This window comes from Gossypium arboreum, chromosome 4 (assembly GCF_025698485.1).
Source record: "Gossypium arboreum isolate Shixiya-1 chromosome 4, ASM2569848v2, whole genome shotgun sequence".
NCBI classification, from domain to species: domain Eukaryota; kingdom Viridiplantae; phylum Streptophyta; class Magnoliopsida; order Malvales; family Malvaceae; genus Gossypium; species Gossypium arboreum.
Window position 1 is genome coordinate 34,557,891 of NC_069073.1, and position 23,949 is coordinate 34,581,839.

General features: G+C 35.2%; 2 protein-coding genes across 2 annotated transcripts; one reads left to right on the top strand and one right to left on the bottom strand.

The window, feature by feature from the left end:
- The first annotated feature begins 430 nt into the window (after window positions 1-430).
- LOC108458192 (ATP synthase subunit d, mitochondrial-like) lies at window positions 431-2,798 on the top strand. Its single transcript, XM_017757487.2, has 5 exons — window positions 431-925; window positions 1,204-1,285; window positions 2,225-2,289; window positions 2,374-2,460; window positions 2,544-2,798. The coding sequence occupies exons 1-5, from the start codon at window positions 755-757 to the stop codon at window positions 2,643-2,645; spliced, it is 507 nt and encodes a 168-aa protein (XP_017612976.1). The 5' UTR covers window positions 431-754; the 3' UTR covers window positions 2,646-2,798.
- Window positions 2,799-19,500: 16,702 nt separating this feature from the next.
- LOC108458477 (mitochondrial import inner membrane translocase subunit TIM14-1) lies at window positions 19,501-22,064 on the bottom strand. Its single transcript, XM_017757897.2, has 3 exons — window positions 21,879-22,064; window positions 20,359-20,537; window positions 19,501-19,779 (listed from the first exon to the last, which is right to left on the bottom strand). The coding sequence occupies exons 1-3, from the start codon at window positions 21,879-21,881 to the stop codon at window positions 19,623-19,625; spliced, it is 339 nt and encodes a 112-aa protein (XP_017613386.1). The 5' UTR covers window positions 21,882-22,064; the 3' UTR covers window positions 19,501-19,622.
- Between the last annotated feature and the right edge of the window lie 1,885 nt (window positions 22,065-23,949).

Genomic DNA, 23,949 nt, shown 5'->3' on the forward strand with positions numbered 1-23,949 from the left:
AAATATATTTTAGAAATAAGTGATCCAGTTGACATGGGATAACCAATACATGATTTATATCAAGAATTACCTTAACCTTTTAATTACATTATTCAATGTCTTACTTTAATATTCAATTGCATTTTATGAATTTTTAAAGGAGTTTTAAGTTTTGTAAATAAGGTGTTTACTGTTCAAATCTAATTATGTAGGTTTTTATTTTTGTTTAAAGTTAAGTTGGGATATTGGTTCCATCTCATTTTTGTAATGATTATAAATATTCAAAGAAAAATTACCGATTTATACAATCATTTTTAAGATGTAATTTAAACAAAATTAAAAATCAAATTCTAATCCTAAAATCACCATCTTTGCACCAAATAAAAGACTTTAGGATAATAACAATTCATTAACTATTTTGCTAAGATTTTTACAAAGGGAAGAGTACTTCAAATCACCCATTAAAAAACCATTATAATATTTTTTATTGAGGAAAAACAGGTAAATTTTCTCCCCAACCCCATTCCATTGTTCCAGCTTCAATTAATAACTCCGTCCAAAATTATAATTGGACATCAAACAAGCCACCCTTCGGACGGAAGTACGGTCTATCATCGAATTGGGTCAAGCTCAATTTAAGGACTTCAAACCGGCTCCATTAACTGTCTCAAGTTCCAATTTTATCCCAATTCAGACTATTACTTCATGGTGCAGCAATCAAGGAAGACAAAATCCTGAAATTTTAGCGTTTGGGAAGCGAGAAAGTGCGAGAAAAATGAGCGGACCGGGGAAGAAAGTCGTCGATGTGGCGTTCAAAGCATCAAAGAACATTGATTGGGAAGGGATGGCTAAGCTTTTGGTCTCCGATGAGGCTCGCAAAGAGTTCGCCACTCTTCGTCGCACTTTTGATGAAGTTAACTCTACTTTACAAACCAAATTCAGCCAGGTCTTTTTCTTATATTCTCTCTAATCCCTAGCTCCTTTTTAGCATTTTTATTGATTTTTTTCATAGATTTGTTGGGTTAATCCGTTGATTAGATCTTTAGGGTTTTAGTTTTTTAATGATGATTTTAATATTTTATATTTAATTAAATTTTTCAGTAAGGTTGAATTCTTTTGTTCAAGGTTTGATTTTGGAACTTTTTTTTTTTTCATTTTTAAGGAAATTTTAGTTTTGTTCAAGGTTTCAGTCCTATCTTGTTAATAATCCGATTTCTTAAGCAGGAACCTGAACCCATTGACTGGGAGTACTATAGAAAAGGAATTGGCTCACGCCTGGTAGATATGTACAAAGAGGCATATGAGAGTAAGTTAATTCGATAGTTATCATATTTGGCTTACTCTCTATCCAATTTTCCAGTCATCCTATATATGGTTATGCTTAGATCAGTTGCAGCTCTGTAAAATCATAAATTGTTTGGCTTCCTCATGTTTGTGTGCTTCATGCGGTGCCACTTCCTGAATTTGTTACTTTGAAGATTATCTCTATTGTACAAGGGAACTATTACTTAGTTTGATGCTGATATGGTCACCTTAAGTAGCTAGCTCTTTCCTTTCTTCACTCTCAGTTTTTGGGGTTTTGGAAGGGGTATTAGTAAAGTACGGATTTTATTGCTATTGCTTTATATTTCTTTTACTCTTTTTTACGGAAATATCAATGCCTGACCTATATCTGGACCATAGATATGGGGATATGACCCTTTAAGGACGCTACAAATTCTTGGAAAAAAGTTGAACATACCCATTTTGGACATTTAGCCTGATCTGGCACTTGCACTCGAGTCTGCGTAACACAGTTATCAATCATTTTCCAGCTCCAGATCTCCTTGATCTTTCCTAGATCAGTTCCATGCCCCATACTTCACTGAAAGTTAAATGGAAATCAATTGCCAATGAGGACATTGTTTAAATTGGCTGCTATTTTGTTTGCAAATAGAATTCTTATATGTGTATGCTAATGCAATTCACTTGTTGAATGCTATTAGCATTTAACAATTTCAGATTAATGCTGTAGATGTTTCATTTCAATAATGCTATTATGTGATCAGATTCTTCTGAACACCAAACCTACTCCTATACTTATGTTCAAAGTAGAATGAAGAAAATATAGACATCTAGCTACTCAATTCTCACTTGTCTGCAATTTCTAGCAGTCGAAGTAATCATATTTATCATGCTTGTTATAAGTTTGGATGGAGTTTTGAGGGATTCACCGCGACAAATGTTATATACTCTTCCATTGCAGATGTAGAGATCCCCAAGTTCGTTGACACCGTCACTCCTCAATACAAACCAAAATTTGATGCATTGGTGAGAATCAACAGGATAATTGACTCTCGTACCTGTCTCCCAAGTTTTTTCCTTGAATGATGTGCTATTTATTCGTGGTTATAGCTTGTAGAATTGAAAGAGGCAGAGGAGAAATCCTTGAAAGAGGCAGAGCGATTGGAGAAAGAAATTGCTGAGGTTCAAGAACTTAAGGTAATAAATAAAACAATGCCGAAATGTGTGTTGTTGTGTTCCAAATCACAATTGCTGAATTTTTTATCTTTTTTTATGAACAGCAAAAGATCAGCACCATGACCGCAGATGAGTACTTTGAGAAACATCCCGAGCTTAAAAAGAAATTCGATGATGAGATGCGGAATGACTACTGGGGCTATTGACATCTTTGTGAATTTAATGGCCAAGCTTTTGGTCTCGACTAGAATTTCTGAACCGTTTCTGTTGTTTTAACCCCTTTTTCTCTTGTATGGTGATCTGGGTTGGAAAGATTAGGCTGTAATGATAATAAGAAAATATTTTTTTGTGTGAGAAAATTTTATCCAATCATTTGAGAAACAAGGTGGATCTTGTAAGACATGCTTTCTATTTAGCAGGCATCATGGCAAAATTTTTAGCGTCTGCCCTCTTCATTCCATTCTGTTTTATGTTTGATGTTTATTATTTGAATATTTGTACCCAATTAAAAAGAAGGGTTAATGTGTAAATTGATCTATGAACTTGTAACATCTTTAATTTGTATCTATCGCCAGAACAGGGTTACGGAATATTATTGGAACTTTCAGAACATTTTCAGATAATTTACATAAATTACTACTCATTGATTAGGATTATTGATATCGTCCCTTGCATGAACCGTCAAGGCCCAAAACAAGCATTAGAATCAAGTCGGGACTTAATCAGAAACTCTAAGAATTTTTTGTAACATTTTAAAAATTTTCTAAGTTATAGAGCTTACACGCTTATATGGTCCAAGGGACACACCTGTGCTGTAGGCCGTGTTTGATCCCATGTAACTCTCTGACTTGTGCACATGGTCATGCCACACGCCCGTGTGCTAGGCCGTGTGGTTAATTAAATTCTTTCGGAATTAGGTGCAGGTTTTACACGGCCAAGACACACGCTCGTGTTTTAGGCCCTGTAGCACATACGGCTGAGACACACGCCCGTGTCTCTGCTCGTGTGCTCAATTCTGAGCATTCTGTTTCTCAAATTTAAGGTGTAGGGGACACACGGCCTAACCACACGCCCATGTACCAGGCCGTGTGTCACACACGGTTTAGACACACGCCCGTGTGGACAAAATAAAGTCATTTCTAGTTTCATTTCTCACCCAAAACCACACCAATGACCTGCACTTAAACTCACATCCAAATACCAATCATTTCAACTATTCAAATTAAGCAAACTCTATCATTCAACATGACATATCATTACATGCATACATATTTATAATCTTACCTTGGTATATTTCATATAGTAGGCATAAATTTGAACAATCTTTTAACGTGAATATAACTACCATAGTATGACATTACAAGTATATCAAAAACAACCATTACTAGCTATTCTAATGCCTAGATTATAGATGTAACACCCCGAATTTGGGCCTAAAATTATTGGGCCTTGAGTATGGGTCTTGAGTATGGGTCCGTAAAAAGGTTGTATATAAGCATTTAATTGTAAAAGGAAATTACACAATTAAATGTCTGCTTTGGTGGTTAATGGCTCTGAGAAGTGTTGGAGAAATCTTGGGTTCAAACTTGGGCTTTAGCAAAAAATTTGGTTTTAAGTGAATAAAACCCTGGGTGCTTGGATGAAGGCCTTTTAAATTATTGTGGTAAATAAATGATACAAGGAAGCATGTGGTCTAGTGGTTGCAGCGTCATTAAGGTTGCAAGGGAGCCTGGGTTTAAGTCTTGGCTCTTGCAATTTATTTAGGTTTTTCTTTTAAAGGAACCTGGACTTTGGCCTATAGACCTTATAATTAATTGAGGCTAAAATGGTGACACAAAGAGCCTTGTGGTGTAATGGCAAGGTGGCATGTTGTGTAACTGTGAGGTTTAAGGTTCAAGTCTTGGGATGCGCAATGGGATATTTATTTTGCTGTTTGAGCTGTGTAGGAGGTGGAGTTGGACTGGAACTCTGTGGTTGAAGTAGTCATATAAAAATAAGGAATTTTCGTAATGGTTGAAAGCAATCCCACATCGGGAAGCTAACATGAGAATTGGTGAGAAGCTGTCTTTAAATAGAGCGAACCAGATGAGTTGGTGTAATTAAAACTCAATGTAGGATGTGCCAAGGTTGGTGATCATGGTCTTCGGCGCGTTTTCATAAACAGGTGTGTATTCACGCCCTTCTGGGGCCTCACGAGCGTGCGAATACATGAGGGGTGAACCGAGCCCACAAATCATGGGCGATAGACTATAGAGGCCGCCACAAGCGTTCTCGTGTGCTGAAGCTATTCTGGGCCTCGATGGGCCCGTGGGTTTGCTTGTGTAAACTTCACTGTTAAGTGGGATGTAGATAGACTTAATATGTCGCGCACACGACTTAGGTAGTTCTGGGCCACGTTAGGCCTAGATGGGCCATATGGGCCCAATGGGCTCGTGGGCCCCACACAGATTGAATCTGTAACTTGTGATAATTATTAGACTAGGCTATGTAGGTCACATACCCATATCTAAATTTGGGCTAAACAGGCCACACAAGGGTGTGGGCCCACTTGGGCCGAGTAATGGGCCTTAGGGCCATTTGCACCGTTATGTCTGTTTAGGTTACTTAAATGGCTCGAGGCGACGGTGGACCTTCTGTTGAGTCATTAAGACCCCGGTTTGTAAAATCCCCGAAATACCGTTGCAATGTAAAATAACCATAATACCCCTGTATGGTAGAATGACAATTATGCCCTTATGTTCCGTATGACTAATGTGCCTATGATTTACACATATGATTGTGCTGAGTATGACTTTGCATGCACATAATATTTATGACATGACATATTGCATGGGGTTGGGTTGTTATGGATGGAGATAGTGTACGGCTTGTAGCCGTTCTGTATAAGGCTTTAGCCTTTCTGTGATACTTATGGCTTATAGCCGTTCTATTAACTGACAGCGTTGCTGTGATATTTACGGCCTTTAGTCGTCCTGCCTACGGCGTTGAGCCATCCTGTTTATGGTGTTAAGTCGTCTTGTCTACGGCGTTGAGCCGTCATGTTGACTTAGTGCCGCAACCGATACTAAGCTTGGTATGTTGGCTAGGTGGGTCGATTTTATCCCCACATGGTGTGTTGGTTGGTACGGGTAGTGTGTTGGTTGGACTGGGCTGGGAATCTATCTGCATATCTGCATCTATCTGATTCTCATCTTGGGCTTAGGCCCACTGATTCTGTTAATGGGCTAGGCCCAATCACATCGATTTTGAGAATGGGCTAGGCCCAATTGATTCGATGAAATTTGAGACACAAGTGAAATTGTATTAGGCTTTGGCCCACACATTGTTACATTACTATAATAGGCTCCAGCCTGATCGATTCTCAATTACATGCATTTTATTAACTATTTTAGTTTAGGAGGGATTACACACTGAGTTTTCATAAACTCACCCTGTTTATTAATTGTGCAGGTAATCCCCAGCATTAGGAGGATCGGTGCTGTGAGGGACTCGGAGGTTTTTACATCAAGAATGAACTTATTGATTCAAGTGCATCTAGACAATCGTTTATCCAAATTCATCGGGATGTGCTTATTAGTTCTTTTATGTATTTATATATTTTTATAAATTCTATTTTTTAATTAGTTCATTTATTATATATTACAAACTTTTATATTTTTAAAAATATTATATGCTTTTTATATTTAATATATATAATTTACATTTTTAAAAATAATAATAACATACAAACTAATATTTTACAAAAGTAATTAAAATATACAAACTAAATGATACATCTAGATATATTTGGACAACTATTTGTACAAGTTCATTCTTGATGTGAAAAATTTATACTTTTTTATTAATTTATATATTTGTAAATATTTTTAGTTCTTTTTTTAATTTATGTCCACCACATGGCATATTGAGAGGTTTTCATGTGTCACCACTAGATTGACTATCAATACCATGTCAACACAAACTAATAGTATTAGTTTAAGTAACAACTAGGTCCAAAAAAAGTCAATACCATGTCAACACAAACTAATAGTATTAGTTTAAGTAACAACTAGGTCCAAAAAAAGTTCAAGTACCACATACGTACTTTTGGACAAGTTAGGAGACTAACTACATATTAACCTTGAAAAACGAACACATAATGTCAAATTTAACACTTAAGGTTTACAATTTTTATCAATTTGACATTTATTCTTTTTTTTTTGAGCTAAATTTGACCATTAACTTTTCAAAAGGGTCAAATTACATTTTTTAGCGAAAATGAAAATTAAAACGTTAATTTTTTAAACAATATTGGAATGGCAACTTGTGTGGCAGTTTACGTATACTTGATGTTGACATGAAACTATTTGTCGAGTACATGTGGATATGTGGGTTGCAACGTTTAAAAATTTAACATTCTAATTAGTATTATTGTTAAAAAATAATTTGACTCTTTTTAAGATGTTAATGATCAAATTTAACTCATTTTAAAAGGTTGACGGTCAATTTTAACTAAAAAAAAGATAAGAACTAAATTGACAAAAAAATATAAACATTAAGGACTAAATTTAACATTAAACAAAAAGTAATATTAATTTCCATATTTCTATGCCTAAAAAAATGAAAACCACAAAATATTGAACTTTTTCATGTGCTGGGTGAAAATAGATAATAACTAATATTTTAATTTCTTTTGCTTATTGAATAATTTACGTGACCATTATTGGGTTTTATATACAAATATATACCCTAACAAGAAACTATTTAAACATAAAAGTTAGTTTTAATTGATTTTAAAAAGTCCACATTTTTATTTGTGTAAGCTGAAACTATAATATTTGGCGGTGAGTTCACTATCATATTAACACATTGTGATACTTTATGTATTAAAAAGTTTCAACTAAAAAAATAATTGTTCTAACTTGGGACGGTGACAAATGGTAATATTATGGTAAATTAGAAATTTGTAAAATAGTTTGGACATCATTCTATCATAATATTGAGTGATTTTTGTATCGATTTTTTCTTTCATTTCATCAAGTTTTACTCTTATATTAAACTTCATTCTAGTGATGACGCAGTTCAAATACACAACCAATTTGTCGACAAATTATCCCATCGAGATAGACATATAAGTAGAATTGATTATTCATTTTTATACTAAATTTGTAAAATAAATTAAAAATAAAAAATATTAATGACAATTAAAACAATTTATATCATAAAAATTCAAAACCTTACTATAAATCACATTATCATATCCAAATTTTCAAACCTTAACAAACATAAAATATAAAAATTTCAACCAACTAATATAATACTAACATAAAGATGTAATAAATAAATACAACAATATAATACCAACATTTTGTCTTTAAAATATAAATATCAAACACACACATATATATATATACAAACACTTATATGGAAAATATATAACAATTTAAAACATATATATATATATATATATAAGCACACAGCATTTGCTAACGCAGTTAAAAAATGATCTTATTTTACAAGCTTTGCTCAGTGAATGGTTCATTGAACAATTGATCCAATCACCTGTTTGTTAAAACTCAATCCACTCTTACACGTGTAAGAAGTAATTCCAACCCTAGTAACTAGTCCCAATTTGTTACAACTACTCATTCAACACCTCACTTTCAATCATATTTAACACTATCAAAAAATGTCTATAAAACGAGAGCATAAATACAAAAAAAAATCGATAGTGTAACACCCCACACCCATGCCCTACGCCGGGATGGAATATGATGCATTACGTAACCTGAACTCAAGCATACAAACGTTTTCATATCACCAAAACATGGTTAAATTAAAAACTTTTTTAATTTTTTTTTATTATAAACTCCTTAATAAGAGCCTACGAGGCTCAAAACATCCATTGGAACCCATTCAGAATCAATTCGGGTCTTTCAAAGAATTCTGAAAATAACACTTAACACAGAGGCACACGTCCGTGTGAGAGGGGCAACACGTCCGTGTGACCATTTAGGCATGGTAGTGCTGATGAGCCACACGGCCTAAGCACTTTGGGAAACGCCTGTGTCCCTTACCCTTGTGGATTTATTTTCTAATTCGAACCTCCAGGGATTTTCACACTACCTGACACACGCCCATGTCCATGAACCGTGTCCTTCACACGGTCATGACACACCCGTGTTTAGCCCGTGTGCAAAAACTTGGACATTCTGTTTCTGACGTTAGCAATTCTTAAGGGCCACATGGCCAAGGCACATGCCCGTGTGCTAGGCCGTGCCCTTTACACGGCTAAGACACACGGCCGTGTCTCTGCCCGTGTGTTTACTACCATGCATACTGACTTGAAATTTTTAAGTGCAGGGGACACATGACTGAACAACACACCCATGAGGTTGACCGTGTGTCACACATGCCCGTGTGTCTACCCGTGTGGATAAATAAGGCTATTTACCAAGCCTCTTTGCCACCCTTACATACCCCTATCTATACTAGATCAACCAAGATCAATACGAACATAACATGCATAACCAAAACAGCCACAACCATTAGAAATTTGCAACATTGCATTGAATAATAATTGGTGTTAGCCAACATTCATGGTCTATACAAAATGAGTATCATTTTTATCATATAAGCCAACACATTATGGCTAACTAACAAAATAATAAATAATAGACTCGAGTCCCTATACATGCCAAAAAAAAAACAATTAAACTAGTTATATCAAGGTCTTAAGTGAATGTGTGATCGAAGCTTTAAGACGTCACTGGATCCCAGATACTAGCTTGGCGGTACTATAAGGAAAGAAATGAGAGGAGGGTAAGCGTGGAAGCTTAGTAAGTACAGATATGCAAATAAAGTGTAATTAAAAGAAAATCATATTCGTCAACCGGTAACTTGTCATGCTTAAAAGATATAAATCCTTTAACATCTCTATCTTTCTATTCCTTTCATTCATGTATACTTAATGCATCTCGTCCCTCACTCAGGTACTATCCATAAGTTCAGTATACATACCTCATCAAGTTTTCACCCATTAAATCTTCAATGTTACCCGTTGAACTCTCGGAATACATATGGATACGTGGGGAATTTGCATCTAATTACCATATAAGAAATCAGGGCTACCACGTGCTATGAAATGCTCACATTTGAACTACTCACGGGCCTTTTTATCAAGTCAGGACCCGGACCCCATAGCTATCATGTAACGTTCGCTCATTGAGCCACTCACGGGTCTGTACACAAAGCCAGTACCTGGACCCACGTTACCTATAACATTCATCTCATGAACTCAGACTTAACTCATGAGTTTAGACCATATAATTTTTTATAACATAACCCTTTGTATCCTATACTATGTCTAAGGTTCAACGGGATTTCATAACTAGCCGAATAGCATCGTACTTGCTCACAATGTACTTTACTTACATAACATGTCATTTATATGTTCATGACAACAAATAGAATTTAGATACATAACAACAATGAGCCAGTTACACATGTATATTATCAAAGTATTCCAAAGTAAGCTTCAATAACACATTATTCACATATGTACTTACCTCGATACAAAATGATAAAGACGAGCTTAATCCTTGTAAACTTTGTTCTTACCCTAATCAAGACCCGAATCACGCTTCTCTTGATCTAAATTAATTAAAATTTATTTATTTCATCAGCACATCAATTTAGACACTCAAAATTTCATAATTGGTCAAAATAACTCTTTTGCCCCAAGACTTTTACAAAATGACCATTTTACCCCTAAGCTCGAAAGTTAATTTTTTTTATCGAATTTTTTAATCTTATAGCAATCAAAATTTCCTCTATTTCAGACATGTATCATCTATTTTACAACTTATGCAAAATAGTCCCTATAATGGTTTTCATGAGAAATCCCTTCACAAAAGTTGTTTATTACTCATCTCAGACTCATATGCTTCCACAAAAATTCAAAAAACAACCTAAATGCTCTCATGGAAAAACCCTATACTTTCAACCATTTTGTAAAATAGTCCCCTTATTAGAAAGCTCATGACACAAGGGTCTCAAAAATGTAAAAATCATTAAGAAAACTCATTAAAATCACTTACTTGTAGAGAGACTAAGTGGCTAACAATTTTGAAGCTCGAAAACCCTCTAATGGCTGCATTTTTTGATGATGAAGAAAAGGAAAAGATGACATCTTTTTCTCTTTATTTTATTCTTATTCTAGTCAAAATGGGTCACCAACCTATCTAATTTTGACCATTTCTCTTTCTTTTGTCTCTTATGGCTAGCTAGCCTAAGCATTGAGGGTCTAATTGATCTTTAAAGGCCTCCAATTTAGGTTCTTTAGCTAATTGACACCCCTATCTAACAAAATAGGACTTTTGTACTTTATGCGATTTAGTCCTTTTTCGTAATTAAGCAAGCAATCGCTAAAATTAATTCGTCAAAATTTTCATGCACTTATCTAATCTTGCTACAATACATAAAATGATATTTAAAATAATTTCCTCGACCTCGAGTTAGTGGTTTCGAAACCACTTTTCTGACTAGCTCTAAAATCGGCCTGTTACAATTCTCCCCCTTTTAGGGATTTTTGTCCCCAAAAATCTTACCGATAAAAGGGTTTGGGTATGGCTTTTCATGATTTCTTCAGGCTCCCATGTGGTCTCTTCAACCCTATGTCTCTGCCATAACACTTTCACAAGGGGAACGCTCTTATTTCTCAATTGCTTAACTTCTCGAGCTAGGATCTTAACAGGTTTCTCACTATAAGACATATCCGATCTAATCTCTACTTCAATTGGAGAAATCACATGTGAAGGGTCAGAGCGGTATCAGCGTAACATGGACACATGGAATACATCATGGATCTTTTCAAATTTTGATGGTAAAGCTAACCGATAGGCTACAGGCCCGACTCTTTCAATCACTTCATAAGGTCCGATAAGACGTTGACTCAGTTTACCTTTTTTGCCGAATCTAAGAACCTTCCTTCATGGGGATACTTTTAGAAATATCTTATCACCGACTTGAAACTCAATCTCTTTTCGTTTCAAATCCACGTAAGATTTCTGTCTATCCGAAGCGACCTTTAAACAATCACGAATCACCTTAACTTTTTCTTCAGTCTTCTTGACTAAGTCGACCCCGTGAATCTGATTCTCTCTAAGTTCGGTCCAATACAAAGGCGTTTGGTACTTACACCCATACAGCGCTTCATAAGGTGTCATCTTCAAACTCAACTGAAGGCTGTTATTATAAGCAAACTCCATCAGCAGCAAATACTTTTCCCAACTGTCCTGAAACTCCAATACACAACATTGGAGCATGTCTTCCAAGGTCTGAATTACTCTCTTTGATTGGTCATCGGTCTGCGGATGGAAAGCCGTACTAAAATTTAATTTTGTACCCAAAGTTTCTTGGAGCTTTTTCCAAAACCGCGATGTGATCCTCGAATCTCTATCCGATATGATGGACAAAAGTAATCCGTGTAACTTTACAATTTCTGAAATATATAACTCGGCTAGCTTGTCGAGTGGGAAATCAGTGCGTACCAGAATAAAATGAGCCGACTTTGTCAGTCGATCAACCACAACCCACACAATATCTTTCTTCCTCTAGGTCAGCGGCAAACCTGTTACAAAGCCCATAGTAATCCGATCCCACTTCCACTCTAGGACCATAATAGGCTGAAGTAAACCCGAAGGTACTTGGTGCTCGGCTTTCACTTGTTGATATACTAGGCATTTGGATACGAACTCTGAAATATCTCTCTTCATCCCTGGCCACTAATATATTTTCTTCAAAGCATTGTACATTTTCGTACTCCCGGGGTGCACTGATAAACAACCATTATGTGCCTCATCTAAAATCTTCCGAGTCAATTCGGTGTCCTTAGAAACACAAATCCTTTCCCGAAATCTCAAGTAACCATCGGAACCAATATGAAAATTCGATTCAACATCCGATTTGCACTAGGTTTTCTTAGATAGTAATTTACTATCACTCTTCTGAGCCTCGCAAATTTCTTGAGGAAATGTCGGTCTAACTTTTAACTCTGCTAAAATCGAACCATCCTCTAACAAGGTCAATCGGGCGTTCATTGCTCTCAATGCAAACAATGATTTTCTACTTAATGCATCGGCTACCACGTTTGCTTTTCTCGGATGGTAGTCGATAATCAACTCAAAATCCTTTAATAGTTCCAACCATCTTCGTTGCCTCAGATTTAAATCCTTCTGGGTCAACAAGTACTTAAGACTTTTATAATCGGTGTATACATGGCATATCTCTCCAAAAAAATAATGTCGCCAGATTTTCAAAGTGAACACTATGGCGGCCAACTCTAGGTCGTGTGTTGGATAATTCTTCTTGTGAGGTTTCAATTGTCTCGAGGCATAAGCCACAACTTTGTCCTCTTGCATAAGTACGCATCCCAGCCCATTTAGAGAAGCATCGTTATAAATCACGAACTCTTTTCCTAATTCGGGTTGTACTAATACTCGAGTCTCAGTCAATAACATCTTCAACTTCTCGTAACTCTACTGACACTTATTCGACCATTCAAACTTAACTCATTTTTGCAGTAACCTTGTCATGGGAGTTGCAATCATAGAGAAGTCATTTACAAATCCTCTGTAATAACCAGCCAACCCTAAAAAACTTCTAACCTTAGTTACATTCTTTGGTGATTTCCATTCAACAATAGCAGAAACCTTGCTGGGATCAACCCTAATGCCATCAATTGAGACAATATGACCCAAAAAGCTGACTTCTCGAAGCCAAAATTCACTTTTACTAAATTTTGCATACAACTAATTGTCCCTCAGAGTTTGTAAAATGGTTTTCAAGTGTTCAGCATGTTCTACCTTATCTCTAGAATAGATCAGGATATCATCAATGAACACAACAACAAACTTATCGAGATATAGCCAAAATACCCTATTTATTAATTCCATAAACACGGCGGGAGCATTTGTTAAGCCGAAAGGCATGACGAGAAACTCATAGCAATCATACCGCATCCTAAAAGCGGTTTTAGGCACACCTGCTTCTTTAACTCGTAGTTGATAGTAGCCAAATCTCAAGTCTATCTTAGAAAACCATGCTGCTCCCTTCAGTTGGTCAAATAAGTCATCTATTCGCAGCAACGGGTATTTGTTCTTGATCGTCCTCTAATTTAACTGCCGGTAATCTATGCACAACCTCATAGATCCATCTTTCTTTTTCAGAAACAACACAAGAGCACCCCACGGTGAAAAGCTTGGTCTCACGAAACCTTTGTCGGTCAATTCCTACAACTGTGACTTTAGTTCTTTCAGCTCAATCGGGGTCATCCGATATGGAGCAATCGAAATAGGCGTGGTCCCTGACTTTAACTCTATACCAAATTCAACCTCTCTATTAGAGGGTAGCCCAGGCAATATTTTCGGGAATACATCCACATATTAACTTACTACCGGCACTGACTCAATCTTCAACTCCAATTTCTTAGTATTCATAACAAAAGCCAAATAAGCTTCACATCTTTTCCTCAAACATTTCTGGGCAGACATTGAGGGTATTACAATAGGCAAGTTCCTTGGCACACCTGATTCAACCCAAAGGGTTTCACTATTTTCACATTTTAGTCTAATAACCTTTTGTCTACAGTTTACTACAGCATCATGGAATGTCAACCAATCCATACCCAATACGACATCGAACTCATCAAAGGGTAACAACATCAAATCGGGCGGAAAATAATAACCTTTAACTACCAAAGGACATTTATTGCATACTTTATCAACTATTACATGTTTGCCCAACAGGTTAGACACTTTAATCATAAACTCCGTAGACTCAATAGACATATTTGTACTAGACACCAATTTTATGCACATATATGAATGAGTAGAACCAGGGTCAATCAAATTAATAACAGTATTATCATAGAGAGAAAATATACCGGTGATCACATCAGGAGATGATGCATTTTCATGTGCACGTATGGCATAGGTTCTAGCCGGAGCTCTAGCTTCAGACCTTACGGTGGTGTCTCTCATCATATTCTTGCTACCAGCCCCAACTCCAACATTCTTCTGAGACCTTCATTTAAAATTAGTGCCACTTAGCCTTGTACTTTGAAATTTTTCTTTATCATTCATCTTAAGGCAATCCTTGATAAAGTGGTCTTGAGAACCACATCGAAAATAAGATCCATCGTTTATTCTACACTTGCCGAAGTGATTTCTACCACAATGTTGGCACTCTGGTTTGGAAGATCTGACATTGCCCACACTAGCCACTGACATAGCCTGAGACTTAAAATCCAAATCTTGCTTCTTACAATCTCTGTACGAATGTCCAGCAGATGCGTGGAAATGAGAGTAGACATCTCTGGATTTTTTAGGCTGAGATGGAAATGACTTGCTCGCATGCCTCTTCCTTGCATCTCTAATTTTAGTTTCGGTTTTCTTCTTTTCCTTGATTAATTCCTCGACTTTGCAGGCCCGATCAACAAGTACTATGAACTCTTTCAACTCAAGAACTCCCACTGACAGTGTAATGTCCTCATTAAGTCTGTCTTCGAACCTTCGACACATCTTAGCCTCGGAGGATACACACTCCTGAGACAGACGAACTCTCTTTCATATTCAGTAACAGTCATGCAGCCTTGTTTCAAATCAAAAAATTCCTTACAATTTTAATCCATAAATCTTTCACTGATGTATTTCTTTCGAAATTCCTCTTAGAAGAATTCCTATGTGACCCTTTCGTGAGGCACCACTGAGACTAATGTATTCCACCAGTAGTATACGAGTCTCTCAACAAAGATATGGCACAGTTCAAGCATTCTTCGGGAGTGCAGGATAATTCATCGAATACCTTGATGGTATTCTCAAGCCAGAATTTTGCCCTTTCAGGGTCATCACTTTATTAGCATAGAACTCCTCGGCTCCACGCTTCAGGATCTTGTCCACTGGAGGTCTATTTCACCTCTCAAAGTCCATACCTTGGGGTGCTATAGGGACAGGTTAAGGAATAGGTGGGGGTGGAGGGGGTTGAGTATTCAGGTTAGCTCAGACGAACTCTGTGTACCATTGATTTATCATGTGGAGAAAGACCTCTCGAGTCTCTTCTCCTCCTCCTTGACTAACTGTGGGAGGTCGATTATCGGATGGCATCGCCCCTTCAGCAGGAGCCGGCGCATTACTTTCTACATCATCTGACATATTTCGACCAGGATCTATTAGTATATGAAAACACAATTTTAAAAAAAATAAGAGCCGTCAAACTATCACAATTTATCTATGGCATGTATAGCTAGACTCATACACATGCTATGTTAGCCCGAGAACTGACTGAACTGTAGCTCTGATACCACTAAATGTAACACCCCACACCGATGCCCTACGCCGGGACGGAATATGAAGCATTACCTAACTTGAACTCATGGATACAAACATTTTCATATCACCAAAACATGGTCAAATTAAAAACTTTTTCAATTTTTTTTTATTATAAATACCTTAATAAGAGCCTACGAGGCTCAAAATATACATTGGAACCCATTCAGAATCAATCCGAGTCCTTCAAAGAATTCTGAAAATAACACTTAACACAGGGGCACACGCCCGTGTGAGAGGGGCAACACATCCGTGTGACCATTTAGGCATGGTCGTACTGATGGGTCATGTGGCTCACACGGCCTAAGCACATTGGGGCATGCCCGTGTCCCTTACCCGTGTGGATTTATTTTCTAATTCGAACCTATAAGGGTTTTTACACTTCTTGACACACGCCTGCGTCCATGAACCGTGTCTTTCACATGGCCATGACACACCCGTGTCTTAGCCCGTGTGCAAAAACTTGGACATTCTGTTTTGGACGTTAGCAATTCTTAATAGCCACACGGCCAAGGCACACGCCCGTGTGCTTGGCCGTGCCCTTCACACGACTGGGACACACGACCATGTCTCTGCCCGTGTGTTTGCTACCATGCATACTGAATTAAAATTTTTACATGCAGGGGACACACTACTGAATAACACACCCATGGGGTTGACCGTGTGTCACACACGGCCTAGACACACGCCTGTGTGTCTACCCGTGTGGACAAAATAAGGTTATTTACCAAGCCTCTTTGCCACCTTTGCATACCCTTATCTACATTAGATCAACCAAGATCAATACGAACATAATATGCATAACAAAAACAGCCACAACCATTAGAAATTTGCAACATTGCATTGAATAATAATTGGTGTTAGCCAACATTCATGGTCTATACAAAATGAGTATCATTTTTATCATATAAGCCAACACATTATGGCTAACTAACAAAATAATAAGCAAAAGACTCGAGTCCCTATACATGTCAGAAAACAAAACAATTAAACTAGCTATACCAAGGTCTTAAGTGATAGTGTAATCGAAGCTTTAAGACATCACTAGATCCCCAATGCTAGCTTGGCTGCACTATAAGGAAAGAAAGGAAATGAGGGTAAGTGTGGGAGCTCAGTAAGTACAGGTATGCAAATAAAGTGTAATTAAAAGAAAATCATATTCGTCGAACGGTAACTTGTCATGTTTAAAAGATATAAACCCTTTAACATCTCTATCTTACTCTTCCTTTCATTCATGTATACTTAATGCATCTCGTCCCTCACTCAGGTACTATCCATAAGTTCAGTATACATACCTCATCAAGTTTTCACCCATTAAATCTTCAATGTTACCCGTTGAACTCTCGGAATACAAATGGATACGCGGGGAATTTGTATCTAATTACCATATAAGAAATCAGGGCTACCTCGTGCTATGAAACGCTCACATTTGAGCTATTGACGGGCCTTTTTATCAGGTTAGGACCCGGACCCCATAGCTATCATGCAATGTTCGCTCATTGAGCCACTCATAAGTCTGTACACAAAGTCAGTACCTGAACCCACGTTACCTATAACATTCATCTCATGAACTCAGACTCAACTCATGAGTTCAGACTACATAATTTTTTATAACATACCCTTTTTGTATCCTATGCTATGTCTAAGGTCCAACGGGATTTCACAACTAGCCGAATGGTATCGTACTTGCTCACAATGTACTTTACTCACATAACATGTCATTAATACATTCATGGCAACAAATAGAATTTAGATACATAACAACAATGAGCCAGTTACACATGTATATTATCAAAATATTCCAAAGTAAGCTTCAATAACACATTATTCACATATGTACTTACCTCGATACAAAATGATGAAGACGAGCTTAATCCTCGTAAACTTTGTTCTTACCTCGATCAAGACCCGAATCACACTTCTCTTGATCTAAATTAATAAAATTCATTTATTTCATCAGCACATCAATTTAGACACTCAAAATTTCATAATTGGGCAAAATGACTATTTTGCCCCTAGACTTTCACAAAATGACCATTTTACCCCTATGCTCTAAAGTTGATTTTTTTATCGAATTTCTCTCTATTATAAGCCTAGCCGAACCCTTTTTACTCTTATAGCAATCTAAAAATTTCCTCTATTTCACACATTTATCATCTATTTTACAACTTATGCAAAATAGTCCCTATTAGGGTTTTCATAAGAAATCTCTTCACAAAAGTTGTTTATTACTTATCTAAGACTCATATTCTTCCACAAAAATTCATAAAACAACCTAAATGCTCTCATGGAAAAACCTCAGACTTTCAACCATTTTGTAAAATAGTCCCTTCATTAGAAAGCTCATGACACAAGGGTTTCAAAAATGTAAAAATTATTAAGAAAACTCATTAAAATCACTTAGTTGTAGAGAGACTAAGTGGCTGAAAATTTTGAAGCTCAAAAAACCTCTAATGGCTGCATTTTTCGGTGATGAAGAAGAAGAGGAAAAGATGACATCTTTTTCTCTTTATTTTATTCTTATTCTAGTCAAAATTGGTCACCAACCCACCTAATTTTGGCCATTTCTCTTTCTTTTGTCTCCTATAGCCAACTAGCCTAAGTATTGGGGGTCTAATTGCTCTTTAAAAGCCCCCAATTTAGGTTCTTTAGCTAATTGACACTCCTATCTAACAAAATAGGACTTTTGCGCTTTATCCGATTTAGTCCTTTTTCGTAATTAAGCAAGCAATTGCTAAAATTAATTCACCAAAATTTTCATGAACTTATCTAATCTTGCTACAATACATAAAATAATATTTAAAATAATTTCCTTGACCTCGAGTTAGTAGTTTTGAAACCACTTTTTCAACTAGCCCCAAAATCGGCATGTTACAGACAACAAATAAACTAACAAAATCAGCATTAACACTCTCCAAAAGATGCATTGATTCATATGAATAAGCTACCTATTTATAGGCTAAACGAGACAACCTTTCAAATTAGTTTTTGTTGATATAAAAACTTCAATTTGGTGCATAATAATCTAAAATAAAAACTTCCAAAAGTTATCTCAAAATACAATTTTATTATCCAAGTAAATTCCAAGTAAATTCAGCAAATAAATTACAAAATAAATAGCTTAAATGATAATGATAAGCCTTATGTGATAAGGGATGTCGATCTCAACTTCCATAAGTCTGCCATACTCGAACACCGAAATTTAAGATGAAAAGAAACACATAATGAAATCCATTTGCATATGGTAAAAATATATATGTAGGCCCAAGTCAAAATACCAACATTGTTGTCCCAAATGTTTTATCTGAACAAGTATTTAAACAAGTTATGTTGAAACACAAGAGTGAGTGACCAGCCTTAAACAGCCATGGCTCTAACAAACATTAAAGAACAGATTAAATAAAAGCATTCAAATATCTGATCAACAAACAAATACTAAAATTATAAAAACATAACTATTATGACAAATAAGTTAAATTAAATAATAATTAAAACACCAAAAACAATGTGTTTGATCTTGAAATTATTAAATTGATAGTTTGTGTTTTAGATGAAAGAATTGAGGTATTTATAGATGAAAGTTGGATGTGGCATTTAAATTTTATTTTATTCCCCCAACGACACCCATATTTTGACGTAACATCCGCATATTTTTCAGTGTAACAACACCACTTTAAATATTTTTGCAAAGCCACAGTTTTCATACCTTTTTTTTTTAATATTATTTCATTAAAAATAAATTTTGGTATGCTTCCATATAAGTAGGCAAATGGTTTAGAAGTTTGAAACCCAAAATAAAAAGCAAAGGCCATTTTGGATTTAAAATGCAGATCCACTGCCCTTCGTCTTCCCAAGCATCACATCTTTAGCTTCATTGATTTTCGAGGCCAGGTAGTGGCTCCCACCCGCATCTGGATGGTTCGCTACCATTACTTTCCTATGTTGTTCCTTCACCTTCTCCGCTGTCGCGTTCTCCCTGTTAAATCATATGGTGTAGAAAAGAAACATCATCACAAAGATGGAAATCTGTAAAAACACTAAAGAAATGCATGCCACAAGAATCATCTATGCTTGCTTTCATTCTTCATTTCCCCAATCCTAATCTATACTGCATGTCCCTAAAGTACTCGTGTCCCACATATATATTTGGGCAAATATATGAAAAAAAAATTTAATTGAAGATACATGTATTGGGGCTTACTTCATAGTTCTCAATCACCCTTCGGTCTTACTAAGGTAGTGACAAGGGTTGGATTCGGATGCCGGAAAATTTTTCGAAACTTCAAACATTAACTTAGGAAGTAATCAAATAAGAACTTCCATCACCAAAAACTTGAGGATCATAATATTATCTCTCAGATAGACATTACCAATATATAACATATTCAAAGTATATGATTGCCTTAATATTCTAGGGGATAAAGTTCATAAATGAGCCATTCATGTATGCTCAAGAATCTAAAACCATAATATTAGCTCTCAAATAGATATTACAAATATATAACAGATTCATAATATATCATTGCCTTAATGATTTATGCGGAACAAAGCTTACCGAACACCAAGGATCAATGCGGCTTCTCTTCTTGTCATTGTAGGTTGAAAACCACCGTCGTAAAATTTACGCATTCTAGGTTTTGGTGGTCTTGCCTTAAATGCTTGCCAAGCTTGTATTCCATATCTACCAGCAAGAGCTGCCGCAGCAACTGCAAGCCCAGCAAAAAATGGTGTAGCCTGATGAACATCTAGAAATTCATTAATTAAAGTTTATATATATTGCAGCAGAAGAATCAAGTCTTTAATTATTTTACAAAAGAAAAAAAAAAAAGCACTATTAACCCTCAATTGCAGCTAAAAAGTTTTAGTTCGACAAGTTATCACTTAGCATAAGCAGCTCTTGAAAGTCACATTTTATTCCACCGATTTTTCCACATTTTTCATTCCTTAAAGTACCCGTATCAGACACATAATAAAGACAATTTGAGTTCAACTAGTGAGCATAAGCAGTTCTTTAACTTCGCATCAAATTCTAATAAGTTTTAAGCTATGTTTTCCAGACTCTTCATTCTCTCTAAAGTATCCGTGTCAAACACATACCTGTATTTGATACTCACCCCTTGAGACCAGGTTACATAGGTTTTGAATGCCAACAAGCTATTAATTCATTCAAGATTCATCTTTTTACTAATTCTTTGAAGGCTAACAAACTGGCCAAATGCCATAAACTAAAAGTTTCCTCAACTCTTTCATTTTTTGTGAAGTATCTGTGTCCAATGCATATTAAGATATGGAGATATGACCCCCAAAATACATGAAAAACTTCAATATAGATACGCACACATACCTATGGCAGACACATTCTCATATTCAATTCAAGCAACATTAGAAAGAAATCTGGAGTCATAGGATAAACAAGAAACTAACGTTTCATACCATGAAAGCAATAAATTGATAAGAAGATTAAATATCTCTCAAGTACTTAAAAACATAAGCTAAGGCTGAAGCTTCCCTTGGCTCTTTCTCTACCATTGAAATCACATCAACTGCCAAATCCCAACATCTCCATGAGTTTACCAACAGACATACTTTAAACAACAACATAAACAAAAGGGGCTTTTGCCTGAACTCAGAGGAGTCTATCAGCATCAGATTTATTCAAAACAAATTATAACTGGACGCGAAGGTGAGTATCTAAAACGGGTATGTTTCGACACAGATAACCTCAATTATTCCATATATTTGTCAAAATATGTGTTGGACACAGAATATTAAATAATAATAACTCAGGTAACATAGTTCGGTTTATACTTGGAACTAAAAAGAAAGTACACAACGCCATAACAACTTCTCCCCCCAAAAAATAATCTTTTTACTTTTAGAAATATTAAGCTGAAACAAATTCTCTATTCATGTTATGAAACTGAATGGCATCCATAGTAAAATAATTCCTAAAAAAAAGGTGAACTTTCATACTCCAAATTAAGCATTTAATTAGATCCAAACAAAAACATAATGGCAAAACAGAGAAAAATGGGAAAATGAAATAATTTTAATAAAAAGGATCTAGAAATTTACCATTTTTCTTAACGGGATTTGGGATACAACCTCAGAAATCCAAAGATGAAAATGTTGAAACGGCTTCCGGCTTTCGTATTTCAGGTTCTGTCCGTGAAACGAAAAATCGAGCGAGGTTTTGGGCTCTGTTTAGGTAATTTGGTTTCATTTAAAAGGTGGTCTAGACCGGCCATGCTCCTCACCAGTTTTAACTTTTTTAGGGTCCCCCAATCTTTTACAATTTCATATTACTACTTCATATTTGTATTTTATTTATGAATATTAGTAATATAAACTAATTTTACTTTTTAATATTAAATAAATTGAAAATTTAATCACTAAATAATTAATACTGAAATTGATATTAAAAAATTATTTGATAATTTAGTAAATATAAATGTTGCTTTATAAAACTAAATATTAATATTTAAAACTTATATCTTGTTATAAAATAAAAGACAAAGAATATAGAACAAAGAACAAAGAGAATGAGAAAACAAAAGAGATCAAAATTTATCTTGATCTTAATGGACATCCATTTAATAAGATATTCTTAACAGTCTCCCTTAGATGTCCATTGGTAGGTAATGTGTCTCGTTAAAACCTTATTAAGATAAAAATCCTGTGGGAAAAAAATTCCTAGGAAAGGAAAAAGAGTACAATATCTATAATATGCATAATATGTTGTCTCATTAAAAACCTTACAAAAAAAATCCAATGGGACAAAACCTTAGTTAAGGAAAAAAGAGTACAGCGCGAATTTACTCTCCCTCATAAAAAATCACATAATATCTCATATTATGCATATTCAATCTTGAATACTAGCTTCTCAAATTTTGGGGGAAATATATTTTGATCTCTTCAAGAGTATCAACAATAATCATTGGAAACTTTAATCATAATTATTGTATAAAAATATAAATAGGTACTTTGGATCATTTTATAATCCTCCTTCAACTGCTATTCACCCAGTCAAATTTATTACATATGTTCAAATTATTTCAATTCATATAAATGAACAATTTCCCGAGAATTTCAATATGTTTCTAACATTCTAAATCCTTCAAGGATTTTAATATAAACTTTACTATGTAATGATTCATAAAAGGTTGTAACAACAACCATTAGACGCATGTTAAATTTTTTATAAACTGTCAGTTTAATAATATAGCTAAAGGGTATTGCATCCACCATAAAAGAATATTATATCTTTTCATAATTAATACCAGGACTTAGCAAAAAGCTTCATATTTTTATTTCGTTTTTGCAAAACTACTTCATTTGTACCCTCACTTGTTTTATACCTTTAGATATTTGGACTACTGGTCCAAAAACTCCTCGAATTTAATTGTACTCGAATTGTATCTTTCTATTTTGAACAATATATTCCATATATTTATTCAAGATCCTCTTTTTGTTTCATTATTTCAACAATAATATTGCATGCAAAACCATTATTGACCACTTTTATTATCGGTTCCATATTTTCTCAAATTGATATAACTTATCGAGATCTCTTATTTTTACTATTTTAATCTTCAATTTCAGGTACCTGAGTCTCTTCTAGAGTTTTAATTATTAGTTATTTCTTAGGTCTCTTCTAAAGTGCCCGCTTCCACTATATGACCATCTAGAAGTATTTTCATATTTGGAACCGGTCAATCTATTATTTATTCTAACTGATTGTCCTACTGGGACTTTTATTCAAAATATTAGATGGTATATACATCTAATAGTTAACTTGTAATAAAGTGAGTTATCATTTTTGAACTTCTAGTTCAAATTACTCTCTATAAGGATCTAGATAATGATAACTCATTACAAGTAGTGATTTCATTCAGTTATTATTTCTCTCCCCTAATATCGGGAAAACTATATCAAAATAGCAATAACAAATCATATCATAATTAAATCTCCAAAACATTCAAAACATTAAACAATACTAGGAGACTTGTAATTAATATATATTCCCAACTTTCTTTGAGGATTCATTCATCTTTGTGCATTGTGGTGGAGCAATTGGAATATAAATGCACATACAAAAATTTAAAGATGAGAAATATTTAGATCTTGACTAAAAGCCAATTGTAAT